Below are 18,761 nucleotides of genomic sequence, written 5' to 3'. Positions count from 1 at the left end.
TTAACCCGTTCCCTGCTACAGACGTGATCTCTGAATTGTGTGCTTTGCGCGGCTTTGTTGTGGCTGCACTACTCGCCAATGCTGAAAAATGGCGAGTGATGGCATTCTGCTCACTTATCGTAAAATTTTAAGCAAAGTATTCACTGATAAAATTTGACTTTTTTCACATTTTATGATCTGATATCTTCAGTCAATAAAGGACTGAATTTCTTTTTTTTATTCGTCACAGTTACTGCGTGCATTGCAGAAGTGAAACTCATTGCATAAACTTGGCATATGATTGATTTTAGCTCATATATTGCAGTATATGAACTCTAGATCAGATATCAAAGTTTTATTTAAAATTGAAAGCAGAATGATAACTCATTTCATTCTCGAGTTACTGATTTTTATATGCGAAGAATGTTCAGGTGTGACACACCCGTTTTGGTCCCTTTGTATCAGGAATTATTTGGTCATAACAATTACCATATTTCATAAACAGTTCAAGAGGCACATATGTTGTATAATAAATACTCGAAACTTTTCTGTTCAGGGTGAGATGTGGAAGCAACCGGCCTGTAGCAGTAAGAGGTCGATCTCAGGACACATACAGTCGTCAGTAACACTGTAGAACCCAAGTGGTGTGCACATACATGCCAACATTTTAAAAAATGGTTAATATCTCTCATTGGAGATTGTTAAACTTCTCTGTGATCATTTCACACTGAGTGAAACAAGCCCACGAGGAGTCACATAAATTTTCTTTGTCTATTATCTCTCTCATCAGGCATTCAACTCAGTAAGGATCCCCAGATCATTGGTAGTTCTCAAGAATTGATAGGATGAGATCTTTTTTATATTTCAGGCATGCACATATTGTAACCGCATTAGAAATTAGTCATTGTCTGGGCACCAGGGACTCAGAATACCATATTTGTATATGATAATCTGTAAGATGTAAGGTAAATAGTAAATATTCCACATTGGAATTATGTTGTAGAACTTAATAGTGACTGGATAACAGAGTTTAGTGTGTCACAGTTGGCTTAGCAGATGGGTTAGTGACTGAACGAACTGTGCTTGATATTTGTGTGCCAAGACTGATTAAGGACATGGAAGGATAATGCAAAATGTGATTGTCAATCATATTTCAGTACCCACAATTTGAAAGAAATCAGTATGGGATAAAACATTTACTTATTCGGGGTGTATACGACCTGAGGAAATCTGGGAAAAACCCAGGAAATTTTTCATTTGGGAGAATTTTGGGAATTTTTCATTGTTTTAGTTTTCAGTAAAATTTTTGTGATTTTGACTGGTAAGAACTAATACTCTAACAACGGATATTACCCCGCTACTGCAGCAACAAAACATGAACGAGATGAAAAAATAATAATAATAATAATAATAAAATTAAACTTAAGTTGCAAAGGAAATGCGCCATAAACAACAACAAAACACGGTGCTCATACAAGCGTCTGCCAACAGCAAAGTGCGTCAAAGGCTTTAGGGAGACTGTGCAATGCTTCATAATAACAAATTGCCTCCGATGAGTGAGATGTGATAACTGTTTGAATTAGATTTGTTTGAGCAGATGCAGGTGGGCTCTTGCACATGTGCAGTTGAGTCGTGTATTAGTAGCACCTTCTCCCACTTCTGGTTACAGAAGTTTGGCTGGGCGCCACTTCCTGATATTGCCCCAGTTCGGAAATATGGTAAATCTGGGGCTGTAGCGGGGAGATGGGTCGTCTTCATGTGACATGTATTTATGTTCTGTGATTTTGTTGTTTGCTCTTTCGTTTATTGCTGTCACTTTAAATGATAACAAAATGGATTTTTGTGGCCGGGGGCTATCAAATGAATTAAAATACATTCGTATAATTACAGAAGGCTATACTATGTTATTAGTTTCATATTTTATTTCCATCCTTCTGACAGTCAAGCATTAATTGCCTTGCAGAACAATGAAGTTATTTTTGTCAGTTTGCTAAAGAGATTTGGCTTTTAGTAATCTTTTCTGCTGAGACACTCAATTTATTTCAAACGAAGTGTTTAATTTCACACTATTGGCTAGTTTCAGCTTTTTGCTACATTTAAAGTGCACGTATGGCATTATGCCACAATAAATAACCAAACATGAGGTAGTACAGTACTGGTACTCCAAGAAAATTTACATCTGAATCTGGAGATACGAATGTGCACTTTAAGCTGAATTATGCATTTTAATATGGTTCACGAAATTTTGATGCTCTTGAAGTACCTTCTGATGTCTGTTTTTCTTTCATGACATAATGTAAGATCTTTTAATGTTTTACACGTACGAACATGTGGGCTTCCTGCGTCATCGTAGCTGCGCAAGCGCGGTGATGCCTGTCATCTGGCGCTCTCTTGCAACTACTGAAATGAACCTATTTCTAACAGGTTGCGGGAAAATATTGCGAATGGTGGTTTGAGAAGTGTTACATTCAAAGCAAATTTCGTTTTACAAAAGAATAAATAAATAAATAAAATAAATTAAATTTTATTGTCATTCAACTGATTACAGCTATTGAAAACATCAGGATTACAAAAACATGAATAAAGCCTCTTACATTAACAGCATTAGACAAATGATGGTACTCTCTCCAACAGTTACTTCTATGACATCAAATTTTCACATTCACAAAATTCTTTGAGTAAAAAGGATTAATCGATAACCAACTGTACAATCTATGCTTAAATAAGTCGAGTGTAGCTTTTACCCATTCTACAGGCAGGTTATTGAACATTTTCATGCCAATAACTTTATAGCTCATTAATGTTTTCAATAATCTACAGTAAGGTATGTCAATATGCCTATTATTTCTAGTGTAGTGGGAGTGTAGATCCTGTATAAGCTGGTAGTCTGGTTATTTTTTGTATATAAGAGAACAGTGTAAATGTATAAGTGTATTACAGTTAATATTTTTAGGTCAATAAACAGTGACCTGCAGTGGTCTCGATTTTCTGAGTTTGTAATAATCCTAATAACTTTCTTATGTACAGTAGAGTCTCAATTATCCAACCTAAACCAGCCATGGCAAGGTTGGATAAGCAGGAAGGTCAGATAACATGGAAAATAATAATAATAATAAAAAAAATCACAAAAATTAAACTAAAGTAGGCCAAATGAGTTAAACATTTAATACAATACAAATCCAATTAGACTGAATAGATATTTACTGTGTGAAGAAGTTAGTAATTGTCTTTAGTTTGTCATATTTTTTGCCGCTAAATCATGTAGTCTTGTAAGAAGTAAAACCTCAGTAGTTGATGTTGCCTCCAGTTGCTCTACATATTTAAAAGCAGTTTCTAAGGCCTTGTGTCCTTTGTTGTGAGAAATCTTGGGTGCACTTTCCTCCACTACATCCGCTTCTTCGTCTTCTTCTTTTTCATTTACCATGTTGACTATTTCTTCATCTGTCACTGCAAATTCTTCATCTTGGACAATTCATTCATTCATGTCATCCTCTGTGGTGTCAGCACGTCCCGGAACTTTTCATAACAATGAAAGCAGGGTAGTATTTTCTGGTTCGCTCTGCTGCTGTATATTTTCATCATCTGGAGAATTTTCTTGATTTTCCTGTAGCAAAATTTTCCGGGATTTTGCAGTTGTATTTGCTCCAACACTCTCCCAAGATTGGGTCACGTCATAAGCTACATCTTTCAAATTAATACGGCGCAACTGCTCTTGCATGCCTTCTCCCTTGTCCATAGCATTAATTAAAGAGGAAAGCAAGTTTCTGCGGTAGTTTCTCTTCAGTGTCACTAAGGTCCCTTGGTCCATAGGCTGACATAAGGATGTGACATTTGGAGGCAAAAACATGGCCTTTATATCTTGATCTTGAAGTTCATCTTCATTAGGATGACAAGTGGTGTTGTGTAGAAGCTACAGTGCTTTGAGGGGCAAGTTGTTGGCTTTGAAAAACTTTCCAGTTTGTGGCACGAACTCGTTAAAAACCATTATTTAAACATGTCTGAGCTCATCCAAGAACTTTTTTGGTTGTAATATTTCACTGGTACAGCATTTATAGATACATTTTTAAATGCTCTCGGTTTTTTTTTTTTTGGTTACCTATCATAGACACCTTAATTTTCAAATTTTCTTTAGCGTTAGTGCATGCAAGAATTGTCACTCTTTCTTTGCTATGTTTGTAGCTTGGCGCTGCCTCTTCGGCCTTTGACGCTAATGTTTTTTCCGGTGACATTTTGTAATTGAGATCAGTCTCGTCGCAGTTAAAAATTTGATCGCCTGTTAAGTTTTCCTTGTCCAGTACCTTGTGAAGTTTATTGCTAAACAATTGAACAGCTTCAAAATTTGCTGAAAGCCTTTCACCACAGACATTAAGTTGCCAAATTCCGCATCTTTTCTTCCATCTATCAAGCCAGCCTACATTAGCTGTGAAATCAGGTTCACCTTCGTTTAGTTTGTTACAAAACTTTAAGGCTTTTTACTGCAAAATAGGTCCCGGCATGGGTACACCTTTATCTCTATGTTGAGTAAACCATAGGAACAAAGTTTCACTTACTTTTTCATAATCACCTTTTCTTTGTGGTTTTCCAATGTTCCAAAACAGCCGAGGCTGCTCGCTGAGAACACCACTTCTCAATTCCGTTGCGGTTCCGTTTCCAGTTCCCAAATGTTGTTTTCCCAACATTATAATCTTGCGCCCCTTTTAATAAAGTTTCACCATTGTCTATTCTTTTTAAAGCTTTTAAGTTTTTCTTCCATTGAAACGACCACCTTTTTCTGTTTTGAAACCACACGGTAGTCACTGACAGGTCATCGGCTGGTGCACAGCCGGCGCGGTGAAAGCGTCGGATAACACAGAAGGTCGGATAACTGAAGATCGGATAATCTAGACTCTACTGTACCAAAATAGCCTGAATGTGCATACTATTAACCCAAAATAAAAGTCCATAGGATATGATACTGTGAAAAAAAAACCAAAGTAGGCTGTTCGTACATAAACCAAAGGTACCTGATTTTTTAATTTTATTAACAAGTACACCACTCTAGACAACCTTGCACTAACACACTTAATGTGTGGCTCCCAAGACAATTTACTATCAGTGACATACCTAAAAACTTAACACTACCTAGACAGTCTTCTACTGGAAAATCTCTTAAACTAAATATGGTTTCCTGAGTTCTACTCTCATTGAGCAAAAATCCATCAGCTGGGAACCAGAATTCTGCTTGCGATAGTGTGTCTTTGGTCATAGTTTGAAAGGCATCAAAGTCTGAATCAATATTGAAAAAAAGTAGTATCATTAGCATAGAGGATGGAGTGAGTATTTATATAAAATGCAAACCATTTATCATTAGAATGAATAACAAAGGTCCCAAAAGTGAACCTTGTGGCACACCGCACTTGATGTCAGCTATCTGCAATCTCTCGTTCACAATACACACTATTTGTTTATGGGTATTAAGAAATGATTCAAATATGTGATCTACGTTATCAAGAGCTCAGATGGAAACCCAGTTCTAAGCAAAGAAGGGAAAGCAGAAAGGTGGAAGGAGTACATAGAGGGTCTATACAAGGGCGATGTACTTGAGGACAATATTATGGAAATGGAGGAGGATGTGGATGAGGATGAGATGGGAGATGCGATACTGCGTGAAGAGTTTGACAGAGCATTGAAAGACCTGAGTCGAAACAAGGCCCCCGGAGTAGACAACATTCCATTGGAACTACTGACGGCCTTGGGAGAGCCAGTCCTGACAAAACTCTACCATCTGGTGAGCAAGGTGTATGAAACAGGTGAAATACCCTCAGGCTTCAAGAAGAACATAATAATTCCAATCCCAAAGAAAGCAGGTGTTGACAGATGTGAAAATTACCGAACAATCAGTTTAATAAGCCACAGCTGCAAAATACAAACATGAATTCTTTACAGACGAATGGAAAAACTAGTAGAAGCCGACCTCGGGGAAGATCAGTTTGGATTCTGTAGAAATACTGGAATATGTGAGGCAATACTGACCTTACGACTTATCTTAGAAGAAAGATTAAGGAAAGGCAAACCTACGTTTCCAGCATTTGTAGACTTAGAGAAAGCTTTTGACAATGTTGACTGGAATACTCTCTTTCAAATTCTAATGGTGGCAGGGGTAAAATACAGGGAGCGAAAGGCTATTTACAATTTGTACAGAAACCAGATGGCAGTTATAAGACTCGAGGGTCATGAAAGGAAAGCAGTGGTTGGGAAGGGAGTGAGACAGGGTTGTAGCCTCTCAACGATGTTATTCAATCTGTACATTGAGCAAGCAGTAAAGGAAACAAAAGAAAAATTCGGAGTAGGTATTAAAATCCATGGAGAAGAAATAAAAACTTTGAGGTTCGCCGATGATGTTGTAATTCTGTCAGAGACAGCAAAGGACTTGGAAGAGCAGTTGAATGGAATGGACAGTGTCTTGAAAGGAGGATATAAGATGAACATCAACAAAAGCAAAACGAGGATAATGGAATATAGTCGGGTGATGCTGAGGGAATTAGATTAGGAAATGAGACACTTAAAGTAGTAAAGAAGTTTCGCTATTTGGGGAGCAAAATAAGTGATGATGGTCGAAGTAGAGAGGATATAAAATGTAGACTGGCAATGGCAAGGAAAGCGTTTCTGAAGAAGAGAAATTTGTTAACATCGAGTATAGATTTAAGTGTCAGGAAGTTATTTTTGAAAGTATTTGTATGGAAGTGAAACATGGACAATAAATAGTTTGGACAAGAAGAGAATAGAAGCTTTCGAAATGTGGTGCTACAGAAGAATGCTGAAGATTAGATGGGTAGATCATATAACTAATGAGGAGGTATTGAATAGAATTGGGGAGAAGAGAAGTTTGTGGCACAACTTGACTAGAAGACGGGCTCGGTTGTTAGGACATGTTTTGAGGCATGAAGGGATCACCAATTTAGTATTTGAAGGTAGTGTGGAGGGTAAAAATCGTAGAGGGAGACCAAGAGATAAATACACTAAGCAGATTCAGAAGGATGTAGGTTGCAGTAGGTACTGGGAGATGAAGAGGCTTGCACAGGATAGAGTAGCATGGAGAGCTGCATCAAACCAGTCTCAGGACTGAAGACAACAACAACAACAACATTATTTTTAATAATTCCATAATGAACTAATTTGTTGAGAAGTGAACTATGCTCTGCACAGTCAAAGGCTTTGCTAAGGTCACAAAAAGTAGCCTGAGCAAAGTTCTCCTCCTCATAAGCACTAAGCACCTTTTTTATCAAAGAGTCAGTAGCATAGATTTGCCCTTCCTAAAGCCAAATTGTGCAGCAGAAAGAATGTTGCTATGTTCCAAATAATCACATAACTGGTAGTAGATAATGGATTCTAAAACTTTAGAAAAAATGGTGTCAGAGAAACTGGGTGATAACTAGAATGGCAATTTTTTTTTCTCCCTTCTTATAAATGAGCACAACTTTTGATAATTTTAACAACTCTGGAAATACACCTTGATTTAAACTTCTATTTATACAATAAGCGAGCGGAAGTACTACACAACTGGCTATGTTTTTTAACATATTACTAAAAAGATCATATATATCTACACTATCAGAAGCTCTAAAATTATTTACAATACTGAAACAATATCTGGTGTTACATCTGAGGGAAACAAAAAGTCTTTCAATGAACAACTTACGTTATTACATTTTTTAAAGATACATTATTACATTTTTTAAAGATATCAGATGCAGTTTCCCGAGGCCTAACAATACTTTCGCAAATTTCATTAACAGATTGCACATAAAAGTTATTAAACTCAGTTGGTGATATGACGACAACGTCTTTTTGTTTGCTTTTGTCCACTGGGTTTATTACACTCCATGCTCTCTTACATTAATGTTTGGACGACTCAGTACTAAATAAGTTATGTTGTTTCTTAGTCTCATTGATTGCATGTTTATAATCCTTTCTAGCTCTTAAGTATCTTAACTTAGCCTCAACTGTTTCATGTAGCCTATAAAAATCTAAATACATTAACAATTTGTTTTTCATATTGGCTGGTTCAAAAGTGTACCATGCATTATTATGCCTATGCTTATTTGTGTTATATGTGATGGGATTCACTGTACATTTGTACTGAGGAAAGCTTGTCTCAAAAATAGTTAATAAAGAATGAAATAATCTATATAAGATTATATTAGCAGAACAATGACTGTTATTGTTAAACAAATCTTCCCAATCATAATTCTCGATTGAAACCTTAAAATTTGAAATTTTGTCCCGTGTTATTGGTCTTGTTATGGCCACTTTAGGCTTTTCGAGCACTGTAGACTTCATATTAAGCCATCTTATTTCTGCCCAAACTGAATCATGACCTGAGAAGGCAAAAACAGCTACATTGGAACATATTAAATCTCTACATCATTTGTAAAAAAAACAGCTGCAAGCACTCTCTCTTGTAGGTTTGTAGTTAGTAAAACTAAAATCAAGTTGTCTTAACAGATTTTTAAATTCATTTACACTATGTGTATCTTTTGTTGTATCAAATGCAGCATTTATGTCACCACAAATCACTATACTATACTTTCTCCACCCCTATGAATATGTTGTTCTCTGCTGAAACTATTAACTAACTGGAAATCATCTAATACATCAAAAGAAATTTCATTACCTTTACACTAGTGCTCACTCAAACACAATGAATCGAACATATTCTCATTTGCAAAATCATTTAATACTACAGGTTTTCCACTCATACCTTCAACATTGAGATAGCCTATCTTAAATGAGAAAGTTAATGAATAAGTTTTATTATAAGGGCTATCCATATTCCTGCTGTTTTTCTCAAAACAATGACTAACTTCATACTGAACTGTGTGGCAAGGGGAAGAACTATTACGTACCAAATTCTTAATGCTATTTTGGTTCTGACCAATGCGCGAGAATGTACGATGAATTTCTTAAATCACAATGGATTTGACTCTCATTTAAAAATCAGCTCTTTGAGGACAGCCATTTAGAAGAATTTCAAGCCCAGAAGATCAGACAGTTATATCGTTATTAAAAATTTTACTGGCACATTTGTGTGATGTATCTTAAAGTGTAACATGCGCAAAAAAGATCAACATTGTATGTGGAAGCTTAGCTTCTCTTCCAGCTTATTAATCTTTGAGACCAATTTGTGCTATTATATTAATTTAAAACATTAACTTTTATTATTTGTGTGTTTGCGCTACTTAAGAGTGATCTTGCTATTGGCTGACTACATCAAGTGTCCTATGCTGTTATCAGCTGGCGAGATCACGTGATATCAACTATGACTTGCTTACAGAAGCACATCGCAATCTCGATTTTGGTGGAATCAAAGCGTGTTTTTCCCCCCAAGTTTCGTTTTCTAAAGTGTCGGGAAATTATATGTCAGTATATAAAACCATAAACATTCAAAGGATTCATGAGTTTTACAGTGACAAGGAAGAGTATACTGTCACTTAACACGGAAAAAGTGTATTTTTACCCAGGAGAAAGTGTATTTTTAACCGGGAAATCCAGGATTTTATTTTTCCTTGTCCATGTATACATCCTGTATTATGACAGAGGCATAGTAAATGAAAACTTTTTTAAATATTGTGTGTTTCTAGAAAAACTGCAAGCTGACAGAGTATTTTGTGAGACTGCAGGGAACTTTCTTGGAATAGTGAACAGTTACACAAGTTTTTCTTACAAATCACAGCCATACATACTATGTTGCCTTGTGGTTATGACCAAGCACTTATAGCCTGCTATACCATTCTATTCATCTTAAGACATGAATGTAAAAAAGTATGAATGTAACTGTGAAGTTTCACATTGAGATCTATTGTTGTATAAATAGTCTAAGAAGGAAATTTTTATATAAGTAAAAAAGAAATTACTGATAGGATCACTTCATATCTGTTATTCACACTGGTCCATAACAACATGTTGTCCAGTCCTGAAACGGAAACAACTGTTATCAGAAAACTAGAAATTTGTTATCTTGTGATGCAGAGACACTTGCAGATAGAAAGTTGGTTGTGTATTTTTATTGTTATCAAATATGAATACTTCTTTTGGGTATCACAGATGCTTCATTAGCACTGGTAGTATATATCATCATCATCATCATTTAATACTGAGTATGCCTTTCAGTGTTCAGTCTGGAGCATAGTCCCCCTTATAAAATTCCCCCATGATCCCCTATTCAGTGCTAACATTGGTGCCTCTTCTGATGTTAAGCCTATTACTTCAAAATCATTCTTAACTGAATCCAGGTACCTTCTCCTTGGTCTACCCAGACTCCTCCTATCCTCTACTGCTGAACCCATGAGTCTCTTGGGCAACCTCCAGACTCCTCCTATCCTCTACTGCTGAACCCATGAGTCTCTTGGGTAACCTTGCTTCTCCCATGCGTGTAACATGACCCCACCATCTAAGCCTGTTCACCCTGACTGCTACATCTATAGAGTTCATTCCCAGTTTTTCTTTGATTTCCTCATTGTGCACACCCTCCTGCAATTGTTCCCATCTACTAGTACCTGCAGTCATCCTAGCTACTTTCATATCCGTAACCTCAACCTTATCCATAAGGTAACCTGAATCCACCCAGCTTTCACTCCCATACAACAAAGTTGGTCGAAAGATTGAATGGTGCACAGATAACTTAGTCTTGGTACTGACTTCCTTCTTGCAGAAGAGAGTAGATCGTAGCTGAGCGCTCACTGCATTAGCTTTGCTACACCTCACTTCCAGTTCTTTCACTATTTTGCCATCCTGTGAGAATATGCATCCTAAGTACTTGAAACTGTGCACCTGTTCTAACTTTGTTCCTCCTATTTGGCACTCAATCCGTTTCTATTTCTTTCCCACTGGCATTACTTTTGTTTTGGAGATGCTAATCTTCATACCATAGCCCTTACATTTCTGATCTAGCTCTGAAATATTACTTTGCAAACTTTCAATCGAATCTGCCATCACAACTAAATCATCCACATATGCAAGACTGCTTATTTTGTGTTCACATATCTTAATCTAACCCAGCCAGTCTATTGTTTTTATTATATGATCCATCGATAATTCGAGCAACAGTGGAGACAGGTTGCAGCCTTGTCTTACCCCTGAAACTACTCTGAACCATGGACTCAATTTACCGTCAACTCTAACTGCTGCCTGATATCTATGTAAAGACCTTTAATTGCTTGCAAAAGTTTGCCTCCTATTCCATAATCACGTAGAACAGATAATAACTTCCTCCTAGGAATCCAGTCATATGCATTTTCTAGATCTATAAAACATAGATACCATTCCCTGTTTCACTCGTAACACTTAACCAATATTTGCAGTAAGCTGAAGATCTGGTCCTGACAACTTCTAAGAGGCCTAAACCCACACTGATTTTCATTCAATTTGTCCTCAACTAATACTCGCACTTTTCTTTCAACAATACCTGAGAAGGTTTTACCCACAGCGCTGATCAAAGAGATACCTCTGTAGTTGTTACAATCTTTTCTGTTTCCATGTTTAAAGATTGGTGTGATTACTGCTTTCGTCCAGTCTGATGGAACTTGTCCCGACTCGCAGGCCAATTCAATTATCCTGTGTAGCCATTTAAGACCTGACATTCCACTGTATTTGATGAATTCCGACTTAATTTCATCCACCTCAGCTGCTTTATTGCAGTGCAATCTATTGACCATTTTCTCCACTTCCTCCAATGTGATCCTATTTCCATCATCATTCCTATTCCATTCTACCTCGAAATCTGAAATGTTACTGATCATATTTTCAGCTACATTGAGCAACTCTTCAAAATATTCCCTCCATCTGCCCAAGGCATCCACAGGATTCACCAGCAGTTTTCCTGACCTTTCCAAAATACTTGTCATTTCCTTCTTATCTCCCTTTCGAAGACTGCTAATAACACTCAGAATGGTTTTCCAGCAGCTTGACCCAATGTCTCCAACCTGTTTCCAAAGTCTTCCCAAGATTTCTTCTTGGATGCTGTAATTATCTCTTTGGCTTTGTTTCTGTCTTCAACATAACTTTCTCTGTCTACCTGAGTTCTAGTATGTAGCCATTTTTGATACATCTTCTTTTTCCTTTTACAGGCTGCCTTGACTGTGTCATTCCACCAAACTGTTTGCTTCATCCGACCTTTACTCACTACTGTTCCAAGACATTCTTTGGCCACTTCTAGTACTGTGTCCCCGTACCTTGTCCATTCCTTTCCCAGTGACTGCAATTGACTACATTCAAGTAACTGGTACCTTTCTGAGATCACTGTTATGTACTTGTGCCTGATTTCCTTATCCTGAAGTTTCTCCACTCTTATCATCCTACACATGGACCTGACCTCTTGCACTTTCGGCCTCACAATACCTATTTCACTGCAGATTAAATAGTGATCAGCATCATAAAAGAATCCCCTGAATACACGTGTGTCCCACACAGCCTTCCTGAATTCCTGATATGTTATTATATAGTCAGTGGCAGATCTGGTTCCCCTGCCTACCCAGGTATACTGGTGTATGTTCTTATGTTTAAAAAAGGAGTTTGTGATTACTAAGCCCATACTGCCACAGATATCCAAGAGTTGTTTCCCGTTCCTGTTGGCCTCCATGTTGTTGTTGTTGTTGTGGTGGTGGTGGTGGTGGTGGTGGTGGTGGACTTCAGTCATGAGACTGGTTTGATGCAGCTCTCCATGCTACTCTATCCTGTGCAAGCTCCTTCATTTCCCAGTACCTACTGCAGCCTACATCCTCATCTCTTGGTCTCGTAGTTTTACCCTCCACGCTTCCCTCCAATACTAAATTGATGATCCCTCAATGTTTCAGAACATGTCCTACCAACTGATCCCTTCTTCTAGTCCAGTTGTGCCACAAGCTCCTCTTCTCCCTAATTCTATTCAATACCTCCTCATTAGTTATGTGATCTACCCATCTAATCTTCAGCATTCTTCTGTAGCACTACATTTCAAAAGCTTCCATTCTCTTCTGGTCTAAACTATTTATCTTCCACGTTTCACTTCCATACATGGCTACACTCCATACAAATACTTTCAGAAATGACTTCCTGACACTTAAATCTACTCTAGATGTTAACAATTTTTTCTTCTTCAGAAACGCTTTCCTTGCCATTGCCAATCTACATTTTATATCCTCTCTACTTCGACCATAATCAGTTATTTTGCTCCCCAAATAGCAAAACTCCTTTACTACTTGAAGTGTCTCATTTCCTAATCTAATTCCCTCAGCATCACCCGAGTTAATTTGACTACATTCCATTATCCTCGTTTTGCTTTTGTTGATGTTCATCTTATATACTCCTCTCAAGACATTGTCCATTCCATTCAACTGCTCTTCCAAGTCCCTTGCTCTCTCTGACAGAATGACAATGTCATCGGCGAACCTCAACATTTTGATTTCTTCTCCATTGATTTTAATACCTACTCCGATTTTTTCTTTTGTTTCCTTTACTGCTTGCTCAATATACAGATTGAATAACATCGGGGAGAGGCTACAACCCTGCCTCACTCCTTTCCCAACCACTGCTTCCCTTTCATGCCCCTCGACTCTTATTACTGCCATCTGGTTTCTGTACAAATTGTAAATAGCCTTTCGCTCCCTGTATTTTACCCCTGCCACCTTCAGAATTTGAAAGAGAGTATTTCAGTCAACAATGTCAGAAGCTTTCTCTAAGTCTACAAATGCTAGAAATGTAGGTTTGCCTTTCGGTCAGTATTGCCTCACGTGTTCCAACATTTCTATGGAATCCAAACTGATCTTCCCCGAGGTCAGCTTCTACTAGTTTTTCCATTCATCTGTAAAGAATTCGCGTTAGTATTTTGCAGCTGTGACTTATTAAACTGATAGTTCGGTAATTTTCAAATCTGCCAACACCTGCTTTCTTTGGGATTGAAATTATTATATTCTTCTTGAAGTCTGAGGGTATTTTGCCTGTCTCATACATCTTGCTCACCAGATGGTAGAGTTTTGCCAGGACTGGCTCTCCCAAGGCTGTCAGTAGTTCTAATGGAATGTTGTCTACTCCGGGGGCCTTGTTTCGACCCAGGTCTTTCAGTGCTCTGTCAAACTCTTCATGCAGTATCGTGTCTCCCATTTCATCTTCATCTACATCCTCATCCATTTCCATAATATTGTCCTCAAGTACATAGCCCTTGTATAGATCCTCTATATACTCCTTCCAGTATTCTGCTTCCCTTCTTTGCTTGGAACTGGGTTTCCATCTGAGCTCTTGATATTCATACAAGTCATTCTCTTTTCTCCAAAGGTCTCTTTAATTTTCCTATACGCAGTATCTATCTTACCCCTAGTGAGATAAGCCTCGACATCCTTACATTTGTCCTCTAGCCATCCCTGCTTAGCCATTTTGCACTTCCTTTTGATCTCATTTTTGAGACGTTAGTATTCCTTTCTTCCTGCTACATTTATTGCATTTTTATATTTTCTCCTTTCATCAATTAAATTCAATATATCTTTTGTTACCCAGGGACTTCTACTAGCCCTCGTCTTTTTACCTACTTGTTTCTCTGCTGCCTTCACTACTTCATCCCTCAAAGCTACCCATACTTCTTCTACTGTATTTCTTTCCCCCCATTCCTTTCAACTGTTCCCTTATGCTATCCCTGAAACACTGTACAACCTCTGGTTTAGTCAGTTTATCCAGGTCCCATCTCCTTAAATTCCCACCTTTTGGCCTCCATATCCTCTCCAAATTTACCCACAACCTCTTCATACCTTTCTGTTCGATTTCCAATCCTGGCATTAAAATCACCCATGAGCAGAACATTGTCCTTGTCATTTACTCTAACAACTACATCACTGAGTGTGTCATAAAAAGTATTCATCTTATCTTGATCTGTCCCTTCAGAATGCGAATATACTGACACAATCCTAATTTTCTTGCTAGACACTGTCAAATCTATCCACATCAGTCGTTCGTTTACATACCTTATTGTAACTACGCTGGGTTCCATTTCTTTCCTGATGAAAAGCCCTACTCCCCATTGTGCTATTCCTGCTTTGACTCCTGACAGGTTGGCCTTGTATTCTCCCACTTCCTCTTCTTTCTCACCCCTTACCCGAATGTCACTAACAGCTAAAACGTCCAACCCCATCTTACTTGCAGCCTCTGCCAGCTCTACCTTCTTCCCAGAGTAGCCCCCATTGATATTAATAGCTCCCCATCTCTTACCATTCGTTTGCCGAGTCGTATCTTAGGAGTCCCTGGTTTGTCAATTAGAGGTGGGACTCCGTCACCTCCAAAGGTCTGAGGCATTTTCCTCTGATTGTTGCCAGCATCAAATTTACAGTACCAGGGAAGCAGGTTGCTAGCCTTACTTGCCCCGGGTCCCATTGAGTTTTACCCCTAACGGTTGAGGGACTAACCGGTGGATTTGGTAGTCTTTGCTGTCTGAGTACAAAGATGGCCACGACTCGGAATATGTCAGAGATGCCCAGCCTTATTCCAAAGTAAATGGTATCCCGACTGCCAGGACCACTTACTTGGCCACTCATACGTTGCCCGTGGTTCATGAACAAGGACATGATACCAGTATATATTTTAAGCAACATTTAATATTAACATTCAGTCTGTTTTAAATGTTTGTCAACTTTCATAGCTCTTTTCTCGTAGTTGCCATTTTGTTTCTCTTTTCAGGTCTTTTAGCTTCTAAAAAAAATTCACACTAGTGGGTCACTGATGTATTTTTACAGTTAGTTAATAATTTACAATGTTTCTTGTTTCTAACACTTACAGTTTCCCCATTCCATAAATTGGCTGATTACTGGGTTGTATAAATGTGCAGGCTAATTTGAGAAGTTTTATTTTGTGACTGTGACTAATTTATGAATCAACATTGTAATAACAACATTTCATTCTTCTACAGGGACTTGTTGATCCCAGCAGAGAAATTGAGAAATTACAGAAAAAAGAGGAGTCACTGAACCAACAGGTTACTAAACTGCATCAAGCCATGTCAGCTGAAGATTATGAGATAAAAGTTCCTGAAGAAGTTCGTAAAGCAAATGAAGAGAAGCTCTCGCACATTGAGGCAGAACTGCGAAAGATAAACCATGCTCTGAAATTGCTAAGGACAATGTGAGATTGTACCCATTGCTGCAACCATTGTGTAGGGCTATGTACTGTTAGATGACTTATCAGAAAGAGGCCAGAGTATGAAAAGATGGATAGAGGCAACATTCATATAAGCTGAGTAACATGGAGATCTGTAAACACTCATTGTAATTGTAGTGATGAAAAAAGTATAAAAAAGGTATGCCATTTTCTTGGAAGTAACACAAACAAACTACAGAAATAGCTCTAAAATAATTAAAGAGGGTAGAGAAATGACCCCCTAGAATGATGATATCAGTAAATATTGTGTCCAAAAGCTCTTTGTTGCACAGTTTTCAGATCCTTTTTGCTGTGTGCTATTCAAAATAATGAAAGATATGTGAGAAATAAGAATGATGTGTGGAAAATGTAGACATTCTGTTTTATCTGTGTAATTATTTTCCAATAGGAAAGAGCAAAAAATGTTTCCATACAATCACTTGCATTCTGATGTTATGGGAGTTTTAGGTTCCAATTTGAAGAACATTGAAACCTTGAAGATGAGGAACACACCAAAGAAATTTAAGGAATGGTTCCAATACCCATGGAAATTTCCTTGAAAAACAAAAGTTAGAAAATGCAGGTGGGAAGGGGGGGGGGGGGGGGGGAGGGATTCATGCATATCACCTTCTTGTCAGAATTATTTTGTGTAGAGAGTACTATCACAGACACCAAGATTGTTCTGTAGCATCATTGAGTGATTGAGTGTTCAATAGGTAACCTTTGCTCACAGGAACCTCAAGGCATTTGGGCTGTTAGAGATTAATCTCTGTGATAATAACTGCGGGCCTCTGTAACAGGTTATAATGCACAGCATATTGGTCAAGGACAGATCTTTACAATAAGTAAACTGTTGGCGAGACAAAGAAACAGACGATTTTCTTTTTTAGTTATAATTAAAAACCTGTAACTTATGTGCTCTTTTTAATTTTGTTTCCACAAACTGGTGGTTACATAATGTTTAATTTCAAAATAATTCCTCTTTAACTTCACCAAGAACTCTCAAAAATTTGTGTGAACTGAATCTTTTGATCAGTTTTTATTTAAGTCATGTTATGTCCCTGTACACAAAGAATTGTTCACTTAGAGTGGCATCCTTTATAAAGAAATGGTCTTTTTTTGCATGACTTACTCCATTGGTTTTTCCTGTAATGAGAACAGACATTTCAATGTGTGAGAATGAAAAGCTATAAAACTAGTGTATCACTCTAATAAATCTTTTGTGTGTAATGACGCTCAGTGCTGTTCCATCTTTTTAAATCACTTATAGAGAAGCACTCTTCTCCTGTTAATTTTAGGCATATGATAGGGAAGGGTTGGGCATTCCAGTCTGGCTTTTTGTTTGTGTGTTTTGGAAGGGAGAGAGAAAGTGTGTATGTACTGGAACAGGAGAAAGAGCGATAGTTCAAAATCTAGTGTATGAAGTGCACATACACATATCTTTATTCTTTATATTCTTTCCGAGGCAGCATTTGACCAGTATAAGGTGAAGATAAAAAAATTCATAGAATTTTGTAGGAGATAGATATCCAGTAATTTTGTCATAATTTACGTAACTAGACCACATGCCAACTTTTGTCATGAGATTTAAAACTATCCAAAGCACTAATGATTGCAGAAATGGTTACAGTGTTGATGACATTAGTTTAATAAGTTATATTATGGAAACAAACAGTATTTTCTTAATGTTATTTATTTATAATTATTTATCAATAAACTTGTAAAGTAATTTGTTTTACTGATACTACATGCTGAGCCCATTGCCATTGTGACACATTTACGAATGGTGGTGTAGAAGTATTAAGATTACTCTCTCAAGATTTATGGAATAATTGGTACCAAACTTAGCATTAATATGAAATTAAAAATGGGGATATGGTGTGCAAATTTCAAAAATTTAAAAGAAATTTTATCCTAATTACTCCAAATTGCTATAGTGTGTACTTATTGCTAATACTTAAATATATTTCGGTGCATTGTCAGCAGCACATTGAATATTGCACCTGGATACGTGAAAGAGAGTGATATGTTCTGTAATGAGTTCTACTTAAGGTAAAGAATATTTTTGTTTCCAGTTGCTCCTGTTTAGCAACAGTTTATGTTAGTGTGTCTTGTTTCAATCAGCTGGTCTTTTGAGATAAGAACACCACACAAATTAAAGTGGGGTGGGCTTGATATTATATTTAAGTCATAGTACAAAAGTCTCTTAAAATCATTAGCTGCTAAAATACGATAAAGTCCCTTATGTGTAAATAGAGGAAAAAGGAATGAGTTTATATCAGAATAAAATTAAAAAATGGAAGATCCAGGATAGAATGTAACAATATTCTGAAAAGGATCGTTACTACTCACCATGGATAGTGGAGATGTTGAGTCACAGAAAGGCACAACAAAAAGATTTTTAGAATGTTAGCTTTTGGCCTTTTTCACAACACACACACACACACACACACACACACACACACACACACAAACTACTCCACCATAGCCGGTCCCAAGCCCGGTTGAACATAAAAAAACCTTGGTTCACCTGGCGTGGGTGATAGCACCTCACGAGGGCCCCTTGCCAGGGATACAGTGAAGACCTCAACGGCAGTGAAGATGGAGATGAAGATCATCGGTACGACAGAACTGGCAACCTTGCTTTTTGG

The 18,761-nt window shown here is 37.5% G+C and overlaps 1 protein-coding gene across 1 annotated transcript in view; it reads left to right on the top strand.

Moving 5' to 3' along the window:
- LOC126268181 (valine--tRNA ligase) overlaps nt 1-17,839 on the top strand; it is a 209,065-nt gene extending 191,226 nt beyond the window's left edge. The window contains exon 18 of the mRNA XM_049973783.1: nt 15,884-17,839. Coding sequence (XP_049829740.1) covers nt 15,884-16,099 — 216 coding nt within the window. The 3' untranslated portion in view covers nt 16,100-17,839. The remainder of the gene's footprint in view (nt 1-15,883) is intronic.
- The last annotated feature ends 922 nt before the right edge of the window (nt 17,840-18,761 follow it).

This window comes from Schistocerca gregaria, chromosome 4, assembly GCF_023897955.1.
Source record: "Schistocerca gregaria isolate iqSchGreg1 chromosome 4, iqSchGreg1.2, whole genome shotgun sequence".
NCBI classification, from domain to species: Eukaryota; Metazoa; Arthropoda; class Insecta; order Orthoptera; family Acrididae; genus Schistocerca; species Schistocerca gregaria.
The sequence above is the reverse complement of the archived record's forward strand: the minus strand, read 5'-3'. Positions and strand labels throughout refer to the sequence as shown.